The following is an 18,094-nucleotide window of genomic DNA, read 5'->3' on the forward strand; positions in this document are numbered from 1 at the left end:
GCATTCTCTGTAACATAACCCACAGCATCCTTATAATTGTTCCACAATTCTGTTACCATCTTTGATGTCATGTTTGAGAATTCCTGAAACAGCTCTGGCACCTGCTTCAAAGCCTCATCAATTGAAGTCCTGAGTTTCTCTCCAAGATCTGCAGCCACAGATCCTGTCGCAGCCACTGATCCTGTGATGCTATCTTTAAGAACATCAAACACTTTAGAAATTACTAAATGTATTAAATCAATTATTAGTTTAAGGATGAACTCAAAACACCCCTTTAGGCCCTCTGCAACTTGTTGAAATATCCCAAGTGATCCTTCACCAGATCCTTTGAGACCTTGGAGTAGCAACACAATTGTGCAAGCAATAGTGTTGAATATTACACGCGTTAACAGACTCCATAAGGTTACTACAAGGAACGTTAATGGTTTCAGAAGAAGAACCAACATTTGAACAAGGAATTGAACTTGATGCAGCAAGGTTAGCAAAGAAAGCAAAATCAAAGCTCTATACACAATTATACCTCAAAATATTATAAAGTTTCAGGGAATTGAAGGTTTCAAAGTCATATTTTATATATAAGTAATTTATACAGCAAGTAAACTCTTGAAGCCTATTGGTTTGAGAAGCTTCAAGGAACAAGCTAAGGAACTAGTTTTCTCTTACGCACGCGTCATGTAAGAAACTTGCAAGGATGAAGCATTGAAATTATTATTAGTTCAGTTCTTATTTTAAAAACTTGTTCAGATCGAGGAATCTAATTATTTTATTAAAATTTATTATTCAATATTTTAAATTATCATTTATTAGTTGATCTCATTTTGGCTCTTATACTATTTAGATAATATAAATATTTTAGAGTTTTGCTAACTATGTACTTTTATTTAAAGAATTAATAAATACCAATTTTTTAATTATATTGAAAATCACGAATGTGTATTTATTTATGTATTACTTTTAATTTCTTAACCAATATCTTAAGAACAATGATTAGTATATTTCAATATTTTATTTGAAAAAAAATATTAATTAAAAAACAATAACTAATATAATTTAAAATTTCTATATAACTTTAGTCATTACTTTAGAAACAAGTTGTTTGCGATATGCTTTGAAGCAACTCCACTTAATGTATGTATTAATGAGGAAAATCTATGTGTATTGGCAATAATGAGGTCCAACACAGATATGTGTGTGATCTAATTGGTGAATGCACAATAACAATATGACCAGCTGCGGAATCAAATGTCTAACATCATAATTTGGCAGTACCTAACTTGTAGAACAGTTTAGTATGTTCTTAATTAAATGAGATTAAAAAATTTATAATTAAAGGATGAATTCTGAATCTAGTTCCTACATTGAAAGAATTAGATGGGTTAGTTGATTCAATTGCAAAAATAGTGAATCGTGGTATTTGATCTATTTAACTCAAAAAATAATTGGTTGATTTCAAAGTTGATGAAAAATAGCTTCAATTAGTCCTGAATTGATTGTAAAGAGACAAATTGGCTTAGTGATTTTTAAATATTATTATTATTATTATATTAATTAATTTTTTAAAAAAAATTGTTATATTAGCAATTTTTAAAATTTTATTATTTTTATTTTAAAATTTTGTATCTATATTAAAAATCACAATAGCAATTTTTAAATTTTATATTCTCATAATTTTTTTAAAAAATCGTATATATTATTTTTTAAATATCTTCTGTAAGAAAAATAATCCCTAAATAGTATGATTTTTTATTTTTCCAAAATGAACTGATCCGGCGTATCTGAGGCTTTTACATCTGATAGGGTCGTCTGCGATTTGGTTTTTATTTTTATTTACTTTAAAATAAAGAATTATTTTAAACGCTGTCGTTTTTGTTTTAAACAAATGAATTTGGCTTTTTCCATATAAATATTACATGCACATCTGTCAAAGCAGTCGACTTAGGATAGATGCATAAAATTTTAAATAAATAACGGTTCTTGGATGACCATCCACTTCATATATATACCTCTGTCCTACATTGTTTTTTATTTAAACAATTTTTTAATATGTATTAAAATATATGATAAAAATTAATCAATAATAATGTTTTACTTAAAATTATAATATTAATACATTAAATTATGTAATATTCTATCATTTTTAATAATTATGTATTTCGTTTTTTATCAACCTTTTTTTTCTTAAATTAGGGACTTTTTTATTAACTTAATTTATTAGAGACTACATTTTTAATGCAATAGAAAAAAACAATTTTTATAAGCCAATATTTAATTTAAGTATTCTACAATATGTTAAGATTTAAATTATATTTTAGTTTTTCAAATGTTTGTAATTTTTTTATTTAATCCATTATTTTAAATTTTGTCAAACAAATTCTCTAAAAAATGTTTTTTTATATGGTACTTTTTTAGTAATTTGCTAATGTACCTATCTAACATCCAATTTAAAATATATAATACAACATAAGTTGATGTGAATATAATATAATATATATACTTTCATTTCTTTTAAATTTCAAAATTCAATTCCATAAATTATAACTTTATAAGTTATAATTTTATTGAAACAATTCAATTTCATTTCTTAAAAAAATATTAATTACATAATAAAATAGTTTTGACAAAAAATATCCTTGTTAAAAAAAAGATTAATTGTGAATCATTTAAAGATTTAAATGAGATTCCAAAAAACGAAAAAAATTACAAAAAAATTAATTCATGCTTAATTTTTTAAATTGAGAAATATTTTTATGCAAGATACCTAAAACATGTAATAAGAGACCTAAGAAGTATTCTGCTTTTCATAAAGACATCATAACCAGCAAATATCCCAATTGTACAAACCTTAAAAAGCCATGTAATATGAAATGTAAGAAGCATTTTCTTTTTTCTGTTTTGCACAAAATTTAAACATAGATCCATATACAGTGAACAACTTTGTGTTTATTTAAACTATCAATCTCAAAAATTTCTCAGCTAATCAACCAAGCAACTAAACTGTACATTATTTAGATTTACCATACTATACAATATAAACTTAACCCAAAACTAACTCACTTTATATACACACAAAATCTCCTAACAGTGGGAATTTATTTAGCAAAACTTGCTTAATACTATACTACTTCATGATCATTAAGCTTATATATATTGTCAATGTAATCTTCTGTCTCCCAGAGGAAAGATCCAAATGCAACAGCTTCCAAAACTAGCCTCCTCAGACTAGAATATGAAGTTAAAATAACATCATGCTCTTTAAAACCAGATTCTTCTCCATTCCCAAAAAGTGCATGACTATGAGACTCTACCAAATGCACAGCTTCCTTAGATCTCAGTTTGGCGCATCTTTGCAATGATCCAGGGTGAAACCCCATAGCATAACACTTCAAATCTTCAACTCCCTCTTCATGCCTGATTAAACCATTCCACACAGATTGTATGTCACCCTTTTGGCCAAGGGCCACATGGTTGGAATTGTAACGACACATATCATGAAATGATGGGTGAGTCCTATGACCATGATGAAGATCATTAGACAAAGACAGGCTTCGTTCTAGGTGATACCTTAACGAAACTGACTTCAAAAAGTAACCATATAATATGGAGGCGACATAGACTCGGGCTAACCAGAACTGTCTGATCGAAGTCGTCGCCCAACTCTCCTTCACACTAGAATTTGGTTTCAAGCCCGTTACAGTGTTGACGTGATCCCTAATGATATCCAAGACCTCTACACAGTGAATAGACTCCAGATCCCAGTCCTTAGAAGGCAATATCTCTAGCCTTCCATTGTATAGGCAACTAGAAAGCTTTGGAACTAAATGGACCCTAATCTCAGAAAACTTGTATAAAATCAGCAAATACATAACATCTTCTATAGCAAGCATACACTCATTCTCTTTCACTTGTGCAATCCTCCTGGCATTCAGAAAACTTTTAAGTCAACACATTATTAAATGAATATCCACCAGTTTTTATAGTATTATGTATTTTCCATTATTGTTAATGCACAAAGTTCTAAGGTATGGTGTGCACTGCAGCAGATGATTCTAAAGAAACAACTTAAAATCTTGTAATCAGTTATGGCCGCTAATTTCTAAACCAAATAGCTTTCAACCAAATGTGAGGTACTGCCAAAAATACCCAACTAAGAACAGCTACATTTTGGTTAGTTGAAACACCAGGGAACAGGCTCACCAAAATAATCTACTTCCAGCAGGGGATGAAGAGAACCTTAGCACACTCAAAGAAACATTTAAATGAAGAAGAAAGTGTAAGTAAAGAAATACTGTCACTCGGAACTCCAATTTCTAGCACACATATATAAATGGAAAGTGAAAGCTATTATCAAGCCATCTAATTATTATCTAGCCATCTATCTTAGTAATTAAAAATGAAAACAATTTCTTAAGGAAAACAGCCCATTTTAAACATTATCTTTCAATTTTATCTTATATTTTTTTTTTCCTGATGAACAAGCAAATGTTGAAGAATATGAAAAGTGACAACAATCATTTATATATGAAAGTTTCAAGTGTCTTAGATCTCGATAGCAAACAAATGTATATGGAAATGATGGAATTGAAAACAAAAGCCTTCTCAAATCCTGTGCTTTTCAAAGAGTAATATTTTGATAAAACACTGATCAGACTCCTGGGTTTGAGGTCAAACATAACAGATAATACAAAATCCTATACAGAAAAAGTTAATGTTGTTATCTCTACTGATAGACCAAACGAATAATCACATAGATGAATGTAGCATTGATTACAACAAGTGATTGATGCCCAACCATTATGTCCTAATATTATATAATACATGGAAACAACGAGGAAAAACATGACAAGAATCAAGACATCTTTTACAAGCTCCTTTCAAAAGTTCTTAAAACATAGGTGACCAAAATGATCAGCAGATGAAATCCTACTTGTGCAATTGACTTTCTAAAAGAAAATCAATCTTGTTGGATGATTATAGAAAAGTTACTAATGTAAGATTCCTTTGAAATAAGGAAGAGGTGTAAACTAAATCGTTATTCTTACAATTTACAAGAATGCACTCTAATATTTTCTGAAATAGTTGGCGTGCCTTCAGTACAGTATATGGCTCAATAAAACTAGTGAGAATAATTAGGCCAATCTCTATGTCGTAAAGACAACTATCGAACATTTTAATGGTACAGGAAAACTTTATTTGTACTCATTCTAGTTCTCTAGAATTCAGAAAAGAAAATGAAATCATCCATTATATGTTTCTCTGGTTAGTAGACCAAAGCAATCCAAACTTGACATAACAAGTACAAATCTAGTTTGCAGTTATCTGCCTCAATTCTGAACACAAAACCAACTCACCATCTAATGACCATCAGTGTTTATTGAATGAACAATATCATCAAAATATGCCAATACTGTGCGAATTTATAAGATGAAATTCAAATCATCAAAAGTGTCTGTACTTGTCAACATCCTATGTGATAAGATAGTCTTAGACTTTTCTTTGGTATTCTACTCATCTCTATTTCAAGGGAGTTGTCATCTCAGATATTTGTAGGCTGCTCTTGATTCATTTTTTGTTCTTTTCTCTTTTTGGGGAAAATCTCATCCACCCTTTAGTAGTAATCTCTCTCTTTCCTCTATGATAAAAATTCCTTTCTCTCAAAAGAAAAGATTAAAAGGCACAGTAAAGGTGGCCATAAAACAAACCATATAAGCCTGTCAAGGATCATCAGAAGTTTTGTTCACCGTTTGTTAACATTCATTATCACTAGCCTCTACCAGTTTAGAGGAAAATTCAGCACAACCTTCTACCTTAAATATGAGGTCAGCCTACACAAGTAGCTTCAACCTCACATAGATACTAAGTCAAATGCCTCACATAAATACATCTACATCTAAGAACAAAAACAAAAACCCCATATAAAGATATGACAAGTTTATATATAATATATAATCAGTAGGTAGGGAGGAGTGAAATTTAAGGGACAAGACACTGACACTGAAATTTCCACACGGAATGGCCAAAATTTAACTAAATAGCAAATTTCTTCTCTAAGTCATATGCTTTATGAAAAAAAAAAAAATTACATCCCAACCAAGTGTGCAATTTGGCTTATAATTGAAAAATCAATTCTTGCTATCGAAAAACACATCTTCCAATAAAATAAATAAAAACTATCAAAAAATTAATTTTGACACATATCTCAATTACCCTCAGTAATTCAAACTTACTTATTTAAAAAACACATGCACGTGCATTTTGATTACAAACAAGATACACACACAAAAAGCAGGTTCAGAAAAACAGTATGGTGAAAAGAGAAAAAAGAAGGCATAATTGAAATTGGTGAGGAACCTGTGAAGCAAGGCTTCATCAGAGTGATGGGTGAGAAGCATGCGAGCAACAGCAGAGTCTCTGTCATCACTCAAGAGCTTGAGTTCTTCCTTGGCAACAACGTGGAACAATTGGCGGTGATTCTGAAACACACCACTGAGAAACTTCCCCACAAGTGACTTTGGCTCAAGGGGTGCGTTTATGCTGCTGAAATCGCAGTGCCTTCTTCCTCCACTCGCTCTCACCCTCATGCCTTTGCCATAACCCACATGTTTTCTGGGCAAGAATCTCAAGTGGGGTTTGAGTGATGATGATGATGACGATGATGGTGTTGGAGATGGAAAAGTGACCATAGTCCTAAGGTGGTGGTGCTGCTGCCAGACACAGTTTTCCATTGAACAAGGTTAAAAATGATGTTTTTGTTGTGTTTTGCTCTCTTTCTTGGGGTTCGGTGTGAGGGAATGTAAATGGGTTGGTTCGTGATGATGTTGCAGAGTAACTGAAAGGATAGGGTTTGAGACTTTTGAGGAACGGATGTTAGTGATGAATGATAAGTTGGTGTTCTAATATATAATTAGAAGTGGATGTATGGATGTGTATGTGATGATAATTTTAGATTCTTTTGGACTTTGAATCCTAATCTAAATATCATGCCATTCCATTCCTATAAATATCCAGCGCATAATGTAATTGTGCATATCGTTAACTTAAAATTCTAATTATTATATTACAAGATTTAAGTCAAATTTAACAATTCAAAATATTAGTAAATTTTTTAAGACTGTATAAATATTGTTGAATTAAAATAAATTTTTAAATAAAAAATAAACACATATTATATTTTATTGTTTTAAATTGAAAAATTATAAATTTAAAATATAATTTATTATTAATAATAAATATTATATTACATATTTTTATTTATCTGTCGGAGTAAAGAAATAATTATACAGACTAAAAAATTTAATCATTTTACTGAAATTAATTATTAAACTTATCCATTTACTTTTTATTAATGAAATTCTTTTTTTATTCTTGAACTACTTAAATAATATATATTATAAATAATTAAAAGGATAGTAACAGAAGAGTAGTATATTATACAAAATAATGATGATTAATATTATTTTAAATTTTTATGTCAACAGATAAAAAAAATCTTTAGATAGATAAATGAGAATAAAAATAATATTAAATAAGATTAAATTAAAAAGATAAAAAAAAAATTAAAGCAACCAACTACTCAATGCAGTAATAAGAAAAATAGCTGTTAAAAGCATTCTTATTTAAAATAACTTTAAAAATATCATTATTTAAGAATAAAGATTGATTTAATATATAGAAGTAGGAATTTTTTGATTAAGCAGATAATTTAATTCAAAAAATTTGTACCATTATTTAATCATTCATTATTTAAAAATATTTAAAAATCTATTTTATAAATATTCTTAATGATAACTTTTTTAGTAACGAAATGATTATTGGTAATAAATGTTTAAACAGATTGAAATATAATTAATTAATAATCATCGACATTTGGTTTGGATATGAATTTAGGATATTTTAGTGAGTATTAAAGTATATCTTAGTCCATGGACGAAGTTTACTTTTTAAGAATGTAAAAATTATTGAGGTGAGTTTTACTTTGAGAGATCATGTTCTGATTAAAAAAAAAGTATAAATTATAAATTGTTCATTAATTTATTTATTTTGAAAAAATAAAAAATGATTAAGTTATCAAAATTATGATATCCCATAAAACATTAATACATTTTGGAATTGATGAAGTGTGGATCAATGGGGTTTAATGTAAAATAATAGTTCATTGTTGAAAATGATGATTTCTAGATGAGGGATGAGTGCAAAAGCACAGGTGGAAGCTGCAGGAATTGAATTGAATTGAAAAGAATAGAAAAGAAAATAGAAGAGGCCGGCCGAGGAAACACCGTAACCTTTGGGAAAGGTCACCTTTCCAAGAACAGATAAGATTTTGTTTTCGTCCCAAGATAAGATCCAATTGTATTCATCAAAATTCATATTTTATATTCAATAAGTACTTTAATAAATTAAATATTTAAGTTTATTCTAAATTTGAGTTGAGATTTTTCATGTCAATTATAATTATTCTTTCTTATTTGAGTCAGATAAATTTTTTTATATTAATTTTTTATTTATTAAATATCATTTTTTAAATTTAATATTTTAAATTTTAAATTTAAGCACTTTTTATCTTTAAAAAAATAGAGAATTCATGATTTCATCATTATTTAAGAATATTTTTTAGGTTTAAATACCTTATAACTATCTTCAAATAGAGTTTATTTCAAAAAACTACCTCAGAATTTTTTTTATTTTAATATTTAACTAATTTTTTTTTAATTTTATACCTAACGTTAATCTCTGTCAATTAAATGGTGACATGGCTAACAGTTTGTCACATCATCGTCAATCTCTCTAATTCACTTTACCATTAAGCCACATCATCAGGATTTCACATCAATATTTTTAAATTTTAATCTAAACGTTGCGTTTTAGGTGATGTGAGGGAAAAAGAGCTAAATCTAAAGCCCTAATTAAAGAAGAAGCACATAATGAAGACGTTGAAGACAAACTTGAAAGGAAGAAGAAACTGAAAAGGAAAAAGAAGGTTAGGATTTTCTATCGTGTGTTGTCGTTATCCATCTCGGGTTCTATTTTGATTCTTTGTCTTGACGAAATGAGTAGTGTGAATGGTTTATCGTGCTCATCTTCTTCACAAGTTGTAACTTGTAAATGTAAGAAGCCCGCTATAATTTTGACTTCACAAAGCAAGAATAATCCAGGTAGAAGGTTTTGGAAATACTCTGGTTGGAATGTAAGTTCAACTGGTTGTATTTGTTCTGGATTTGTGATTATGTTTACAAATTTGTTTGTATTTAGTTTGCAAGAACCTAATTCTTGCAATTATTTTCGTTGGGTTGAAGATCTTGTAGATGAGGATAATGAGTCTGTTATGTCAAAAAAAAAATTATACAATTTAAGAGTTGAAGGCAAGAATGTCATGATCTCTATCAACAACTTGCATTAATGAAGCTTAAAATATCCCACAAAAAGAAAAAGATTGTTGTTGAGAGGAATAGGGTAAAGATTTTAGGATGTTTAGTGATTGTACTTTGGTTTTTCATTACCATTGTGAGGATTATAGTAGCAATGAATGTTGTTGGTAGGAAAGTTTTAAATGTTGATAGTTTGTAATTCAATGGAGTGAAAGTTGTTTTGAATATGATTTAATGAATTCAATGACATAAGATTGGTGTATAAAAATCGAGTATTGGGCAAGTGCACCCATTGTCAGAGTAATATTACAAAAAAAAGAAAAAAGTAGAGTACCAAGTGTCGTATCCACAAGGACTATTACTAAGATTTACTTCCTTCATTATCAAGGGATCATTTTCTCACAAAAGTTTAATTCTGACGTACATTAAAAGTACACGCCCAATATACATGGCCATGTACTTTGACCATGTACATCTTTAGTCTCTAATATTTACCCTTCACAGCTTTTCTGAAAAGTATACGGCCATATACACAGTCATGTACTTCGATCGTGTATATCTCTCGTTTTAATGATGTGCTTCAATTGACGTGACCAGTGAGGTACACGTTTATATACAAGGGCGTCTACTTGCCCGTATATATCTCTGGTCTGATTATGTGCTTCAATTGATGGGACCAGTGAGGTACACATTCATATACACGGGCGTGTACTTACCCGTGTATATCTCTGGTTCTTCTCTTACTTCAATTTTCAATATCTTTTAAGCTCCCACTGCTTGATCCTTTTTCCTAAAATATGAATAAAATGTACTTAATAACAAATTCTCTCACTGAATAGCTCAAAAATCTCAATTATCATTCATGAATTACATTATAGGATCAAGTATAGAAGGCATTTATCAAAGATTTCTGCTCGTGACTTTGTTCACTGTGTTTTTTGTTCTGTTCAGCCTGTTGAATTTGATTGTATTTACTGTAAAAATTGATTATGATTTGACAACAATTCACAATCAATGTACTGTTGTGATTACTTATTAACTACCTCCATAAATTGAGTGTTGTATAACATTACGTATAAATATGAACCATTTATGTTTAACTACCTCTATAATTCAATTTTTTCATATTACTACCTTAAATTTCTAAATTTGGTAAATAACTACCCTATTTTTGTAATGAGTAACAGATTAGAAAATGTGTGAAAATAAGACATCAACATACAAAACAATGGTCTCAAAAGGTGCGCATGCTGCACATTGCTTAATGTAATCAAAAGGTACATAAAGTGGTCCATAAAAGGGTTCTCATTCACATGAATGCTAACTTAAAGTAAGCTGTTGCACATTGTTTAAAATAAAGTTACATTACTCCCAATACAATATAACATAAAGTATTATTCTCCCTCCCAAAATGGTTCCCAAAAAACACAGTCTTCATTCAAATTTGGTTGGTTGACTTAGTGGAGTTGATAAAGGTGGTGGAGTTGGCCCTTTATTCAGATCTGTAGCAATGGCTTGATTCATCTTTGCAGTAGTAGATGTTCCCTATGCTCTTGCACTAGATCTTGTGGTTGGTCCCATACATGGTCTTGTTGGCACCATTTTTTCTTGTAAAGGTAAATCATTAACAATTTTACTAAAGCTATGAAATGATGAGGCTAATACATATATTTTTTTTCAGATTGGTAAAGATGGTTGTGCATCTGCTGTTACAGGTGGAGAAGGTACTGAGCTTTCAACATTTGTCTCAGTCGTTTCAGTGTGTTGGTTGTGGATTGGTTGGCTGTGGACATGTTCTTGTGTTATGACCATGTACACCACATCTTTTACACTTATATTTATCAATATCTCTTGTCAATCTTGTCAGATTTAGATTAATCTCATCAGGTTCCTTTCTTCTCAATTTTTTAGGTCTTCCAGGACCCCTTTTATTTTTTTTGGGGTGGGGGGGGGTTCATCAAATTCAGTTTCAGGCCACATGTCGTGGCCATTTGTGATGATAATCTTGTGTACATAACACATGACATAAGTATCCCAAGAATAATGGTCATCGACATACTTTATCAAGTCCAATTTTTTGAATTGCAGGGTAGTCACAACATGCCTACATGGAATGCCCACTAGATCCCAGAAATTACAACTACAGTAGTTCCTATTGATATCTATTATAAACTTCTCACCAGAATGTAAATGGGTCACTTCCAATGTTATCAATGGCAGATGGCGGCTCATGGCGGAAACCAAAAAATCTACCATAAAGTTATGATAGTTGTCATGGCAGGTTATGGCGGATTTAATAAAATATATAAAAAGTATTATAATATGCATATATAATATCTATGTACACATAAATTTAATATAAATGCTCAAAAAATTCTTAAGATTACATCATCATTCCAAGTAACAATAACAATGTAAAAGAGAAAAACAATGCAGCGTAGATGTTATATTAAACAAAAAATGCTAAACAAAGCTTGAATAACAAAATAGAGGATGAATAGCAAAACAGATCTTGAACAGAAAAGCAAGAATGATCAGTGAATAGTAAAATAGAGCTCAAACAGAAAAGCAAAGTAGATACCGGAAAAACTGATTTTTCCAGCGAAATGGAGTGGGTGACCCTCTGGACTAGCTGATTTTTTCGGCGAAATGGGGTGGGTGAGTCGATGAGGATGAGAGAAATTGCTATGTTGAGGTTTTGGCTTTTCATGCAGAGAGGAAGAGTGTGGAGGAAGATGAAATATATGTTTTATCAAGGGCAAATAACCTTTCGACCCTTACAAATAATCAAAACGGTGTGTTTTAAGAAAAATAGAAAATGGTTTCTTCCTTTCCCCAAAATCGTATCCAGTTGGTGACTCACTTCAAAGTCTTCATGCCTTCTCCAACTTGCTACCCAAGTCTCTGACTTCTCAACCTCCATATCCAGTCATTTTAAAGGCTTAGGCATAATTCGTCCCTTGTATGCACTAACTTTCTCCCTAAGGCTAGAAAACTTATTCATCAAATACATCCTTATTCCCTCAAACATTGTAATAATTATTTTGTCCCTTGCAATCAGATATGTGCTATTAAATGCTTCACTCAAATTATTCAATAGTATATCACATTTTGGATAACTTGAAAATTTATGCTTACACCATGCTCTCTTGTCCATTAAACATCCACCAGCAGGCAGTCTCATTCAAATCTCTGATCTGCTGCATGTAAGCCCTCCAAAGTTGTTCATATGTTCTCCTCCAAAATTCTTCTTAAAATTATTGTATCGGTGCCTCAAATAGAATCTATGCTCAACAGGAACAGAAAATTCTTCAAACACTTGCATCAAGCCCTGTTAAAAATGAACCAAAAACTCAGCAAAAATATTGAATGAAAATGAACCAACACCTCAAAACGAACCAATATCTGAAAATGGACACTTACTTTTTGTTAGTCACTCATAAAGACCCACTTGTTTTCCTCAATGGAGCCAATATCTTCTAAGAGCAAATTCAAAAACCATCTCCAAGTATCATTTGTCTCAGTCTCCACCACAGTAAAAGCTAAAAGAAGGTATTGATCATTTGGGTCTCTCGCAACAGCAATGAAAAGTTGGCCACCAAGTTTGTCTTTTAAGTGACATCCATGCACCCCTATCAATGGTCGACATGCCTTCTTAAAGGCTAATTTTGGACCTTCAAGGCACATGTAGAAACTCCTAAACCTTGGCAAAATCTCCAAAGAAGGCCTAAAAACCCGAATCACACAGGTATTGCCTGCACTTCTTTGTTTAAGTTCAGCTGCATATCTCCATAGTAATCCATATTGTTTGTCAAAGTCACCATCAATCACACTTTTAGCTATCTGTTTAGCCTTGAATGCTCTTGATAGTGTTATCCCAGTGGAATAGTTAGATTTAATTTCTCCAACAATATCCTTTAATGTCATGTCAGTGGTCCTGACCTTCATCTTGTTAATCAAAACCTTGGCAACCTAAGCTGACTTCACACTCTTATTGTGGAAGACCCTTCCACATGTGTGTTTGTCAACTAGAGTGTTCACCATATAACTCTTTGAATTGCTGACCTTACTAACATACATAAAGTATTCAACACAATGCGTACATCTTGCCTTTGCACTCCTTTTGTCATTTAAATCGAATCTGATTTTCTTTCCATTCAGCACATTCTACTCTTGAATTGCGTCCTTAAACTCCTTGATAGAACCAAACTCTAAACCCAACTTCCACTTGTAATCCTTATTAATTCATCAGCATTAAATCTGGAATATTTCCTTCTGTAACCATCTTCCTTAGAGTCACCATTGAGCAGCTCTTCACTTGTATAACCATGTTTAATGTCATCAGCTTGTACTTCTTGTACCTTATAAAAATCATCTTGTAAACCTAGGCTACTCTGACAAAAAAACATTCACTCTTTTTGATTGCCTCTTCCTACCACCCTTTTTTTTATTTTTTTTCCCACCTCCCGATTTCTCAATAGCAACATCACTCCCAACATCATCATCATCATCCCCACCCCTAACAGCACCATCACCACTCCCATGTTTAGCATCCCCACCCCCAACAACAGCATCCCCACCCCCAACACTTGCAACACCACCACCAATAGCCACCCTTCTTTTAGACTGACCATCACTCTGAAGCGCACTTAGAAAGTCTCCTTCAGAGGTTGACTTTTCAATAGAATCTTTATCCCCAAAATGCAGACAAACTCTACACAAACATTGACTTTGTCAGGCTGATGAACACTCTAAGCAACATCTACCTCATCAGCCTCAACATCTTCATTCACTTTCTTTGCAAATGACTTCTTCCTTCTGCATTTTACTCACTCAAATTCTGGAATGTTTCTGTCAAATCCATCATCTATGTCACCAGCCTTATCCTCCTCACTTTCATCTAAATAAATTTCATTTAGAGATTCCTCCTCACTACTGAAAAAATTGTCCCAAACAACACCCTCGTTGCCTCTTCCACAAATAGCATATATTTCAACCTACACACTGTTACACATGGCAAAATTAGCCATGTCCAGGGCTACACTATCACAATTGATTTCCTTGAAGTTAGAAAGATCAAATTTCCACCATATCCTCACAGGGTGCTCTCCGTAACCTAAGTCTTCTTTTAAAATCTTAAGTGCTTTAAAGTACGACCACCTGTCTATATTAATATTCTTCACAGGAACAGCCTCTTTGCCCCCAACATAGTGCATCACAAGGTCAAGTTCAAAATGACCCCCGTGATGAATTATAGCATTGAAAGCCATCTACATACAAAAAGGAACAAATATTTATGTCAGGTAAAGCAAAAATTTACAAAAGAAAACCCTAACCTACAATAATCTAATCAAATAACACTTGCCTTCAACAATGTCGACAATGTCCACAACGTCACCTCTGTTAACAACTACAGTGCTTGAGAAACAAGAAAAAAACAACAACGCCGATGTTTGTTTCGAAAAATAGCAAAAGTGAAGATGCAGATGAGAAACAAACTATAATGTCAGATAAGGGGTTCAACGATTTTTTGCTTTCTATTTGGAAATATTTCACTTGAAGATTAAGAATGAGTAACTGTCCAATGGTAGTTTAAGCTTTCCTTCTTCAACATTTCCCAAAGTGTTAATACTGCATGCTTAAATTTCAAATTTTTGTTTTTTTCTTTTTTAAATTAAAAAATACTAATATGGAATCCTAATGTGGTAGTTTAATGATGAGGTGGATGAGAGAGATTGACGGTGACATGACAAACTATTAGTCACATCACTATTTAATTGAGAGAGGTTAACGTCAAGTATAAAATTGGAAAAAAAAATTAGTTAGGCATTAAAATGAAAAAAAAAATTCTCAGAAGTAGTTTTTTGAAATAAATCTTATATAAAAATAGTTAAAAGGTATTTAAACCTAGTTTTTATCATTTTAATTTATATTTACACTTTTTCAATTTTTATTAAATTTAAAGATATATGTATAAGATGAACAAAGATAAATAAGTAAAAATACAAAAATGAGAGTTTAATTGAATTTTTACCTTTTTTATTTAATTACTAAATAAAAGGTTATTGTTCAACGAATGTTTATTATAAAGAGATGACAAGTATTGTAAACATTTTTAAAAACTTCTCTTTAAAAATAAAAAAATTTAAAATTTAAAATTGTTTACATTTGTTGGAAATGAATAATCAAATAAATAGATAAATTAAAAATGAAAAATATATATCCAACGCATATTGCTTATCATATTCCACACTTAGTACTTGAAAATCATTGACTTTAACCCCCTTTAATTTATAATTTGATTAAAAAAAAAAAAAAAACAAAAAGTTTGGGCTAAAAGTTTTAGTTCCACCAATGAATGTAGTTGCATCGTCAATAATTAAAGGCAAATGAATTATATTTTAAAAATTTTAATATTGTATCAATATAATTGTTTTCATCTCTCACTTTTATTAGAAATGTTTTACCTCTTTAATTTGACTGGGTTTATTTATTTTGATTTTTTCTTGCATCACTTTTTGGGTTATTAGGTATTTTTTTATTCATCGCTCCTAACGTTGTGTAAAGTTATTAAATTTTAAAACTCATCAATAGCATTTTTAGATGTGAAGAAATTCATTTTTGCAATAAAAAAATATCAAACATATTTTTTATCAATAAAAATCGTCAATGGCATTTTTTCCATTCATCAGCTATATAAGTGGGTTATTGCTTATTCTTATTTATGCAAAATTTCTATTGTTCAAGTTTTGTTTGCCCTTTAAGGAAGAAAAAAGAGTGAAAATATATTAGTAAATTGTTATTATAATATTCTTACAAATACGAGTAAAGGTGTGACATTTAGATGCAAGAAATCAATATGTTTTTATATTTTATTCAATATATCTTTTTGAGAACTATTGAGTGTGCTTTGTCAATATATTAGAGTTCATAGTCCAAAGACAGTGAAGAGAATCACATATAGGTGTCCAATATTAATTTTTGGTAGTTTTATGCAATTTTGATAAGTAACGACGATAATTTTAAACAAAATATTTTAGATTCATTAGCAACATCCCTCAACTCTTAAGAGTTGTATGTTGTTTTTAAAGAAGTTGATATTTCCTTTTAAAAGGAAGGTAAGGACGAGGACTTTAAAGTAGAATGTGAAAGTGGTGATGATAGTGAGGATGACAATATAGATGATGATGAGTTCTGTTTCTTAAACCAAGGGGTGAGTCAACATGCAGTTACAGAGTCATCTTTCATACATGTTTTAGATCTTGAAGTTATGCATGTGGCCAAGTTGTTAAAATATACAAACCTCGGTGTGTGAAGTTAATTTTATTGTAAATAACAATAGAGTTGGTTTTGTTTTAATTTTTATGTCTTCCCATATCATAGGTGATTCTATTGCAAATGGAGAATTGTTTGTTAGAATAAAATTCAATGATAAAGAAGTTGTTATACAGGTAATTAAGAGTTATAGTATATCAAAAGATGTGGATTATAAAGTGTTTGAGTCAAAATTAAGTATATTTTATTATAAATGTGTTACCTATGACATAGATTGTGGATGGCTTGTTCAAGCTAGTTTGTGGAAGAATAAAATACTATTGGAAAATAAGGAAATACAATGGCTCGCACACTTGCACTAGGGCTCAAATTTTGCATGATCATAGATAATTATATACAAACACAATTGCAGAATGTATCAAGCCAATGATAGAAGCTAGCTCTGCTATAAAAATAAAATATATGATTGTTGAGGTTTAGTCTCAATATGAATACACAATAACGTATCAATAAACATAGATAATAAAATAAAAGGTAGTTGAAAAAGTATTTGGTCAGTAGGAAGCCTTGTTTAAGCTTTATTGCAATGGTGTGTAACACCCCAAGATTTTACTCCTTTCACATATACACGTATCTTTTTTTTTTTATTTCTTTTTCCTTGTTTTCGTTACTCCTTCTCAGCGATCATCTTAACCTTGAACATGGTTGGAACTATCCATATCAAATATCCACTATATTGGCACCACATAAGATTCCTTGCTCAATGTTTCATTTTTACAAACTTTGGATTTCGATAATGGTCATATATGCAAGCGTCTGATTTAGTGTGTAATCAAATCGCATTCTTTCACATAGCCTATGGTATGGTGAATAATTATAAATTGCATAAATGGAGGGTGAGCTGTTACTTTAAAAGAATTAAGACTGATTTTTGAGAGGTTACAATTTTAAAACCCTTAAGTCGTTGAATCACTTCATGAAGCTACCCTCAAATATGTCTCCTTCCATGCTTGAACGCATAACGTAACCAAAGAACATCAACTCTTATTCTGTTTCTGCATGGCATGAGTTTGAGTGCCCATTCTTTAGCATTGCACTTGTACTCCACTGTCCACTCTCCTCAGTTTTGCTAAATAGATAAATTCTGCACTAATGTTAATATGTGTTAAGTAACAAGCATAATTTCTACCCTAAATCCTGGTGAAATAGAGTGCAAATCTTAGAATAAATGCTCCATCCACTTAATCACAAAACGTGTCCCCTTTTCATCCATGCAGCTTCCACATAATTGTCCTAATTCAGCCTTGAGACCATTTCATTACACGTCTCCTCCGTAATTATAACTCAGTCGTCCCACTAGTCACTCACACAAGCTAAGTGGCCTTGAAAATCTCGATGAGTTGTTTATAGTCCCATCAACTTAAGACCTTACTACACTACACTCTCGGGAGCTCTAC

The 18,094-nt window shown here is 30.9% G+C and overlaps 1 protein-coding gene across 1 annotated transcript; it reads right to left on the reverse strand.

Moving 5' to 3' along the window:
• Positions 1–2,781: 2,781 nt before the first annotated feature.
• Positions 2,782–6,969, reverse strand: LOC113849579 (UV-B-induced protein At3g17800, chloroplastic-like). The gene is made up of 2 exons (XM_027479581.1): positions 6,349–6,969; positions 2,782–3,915 (listed from the first exon to the last, which is right to left on the reverse strand). Exons 1-2 carry the CDS (start codon positions 6,720–6,722, stop codon positions 3,114–3,116), a joined length of 1,176 nt encoding a protein of 391 aa, XP_027335382.1. The 5' UTR covers positions 6,723–6,969; the 3' UTR covers positions 2,782–3,113.
• Between the last annotated feature and the right edge of the window lie 11,125 nt (positions 6,970–18,094).

This window comes from Abrus precatorius, unplaced genomic scaffold (assembly GCF_003935025.1).
Source record: "Abrus precatorius isolate BTA unplaced genomic scaffold, Abrus_2018 Scaffold9, whole genome shotgun sequence".
In the NCBI taxonomy this organism is placed as follows: domain Eukaryota; kingdom Viridiplantae; phylum Streptophyta; class Magnoliopsida; order Fabales; family Fabaceae; genus Abrus; species Abrus precatorius.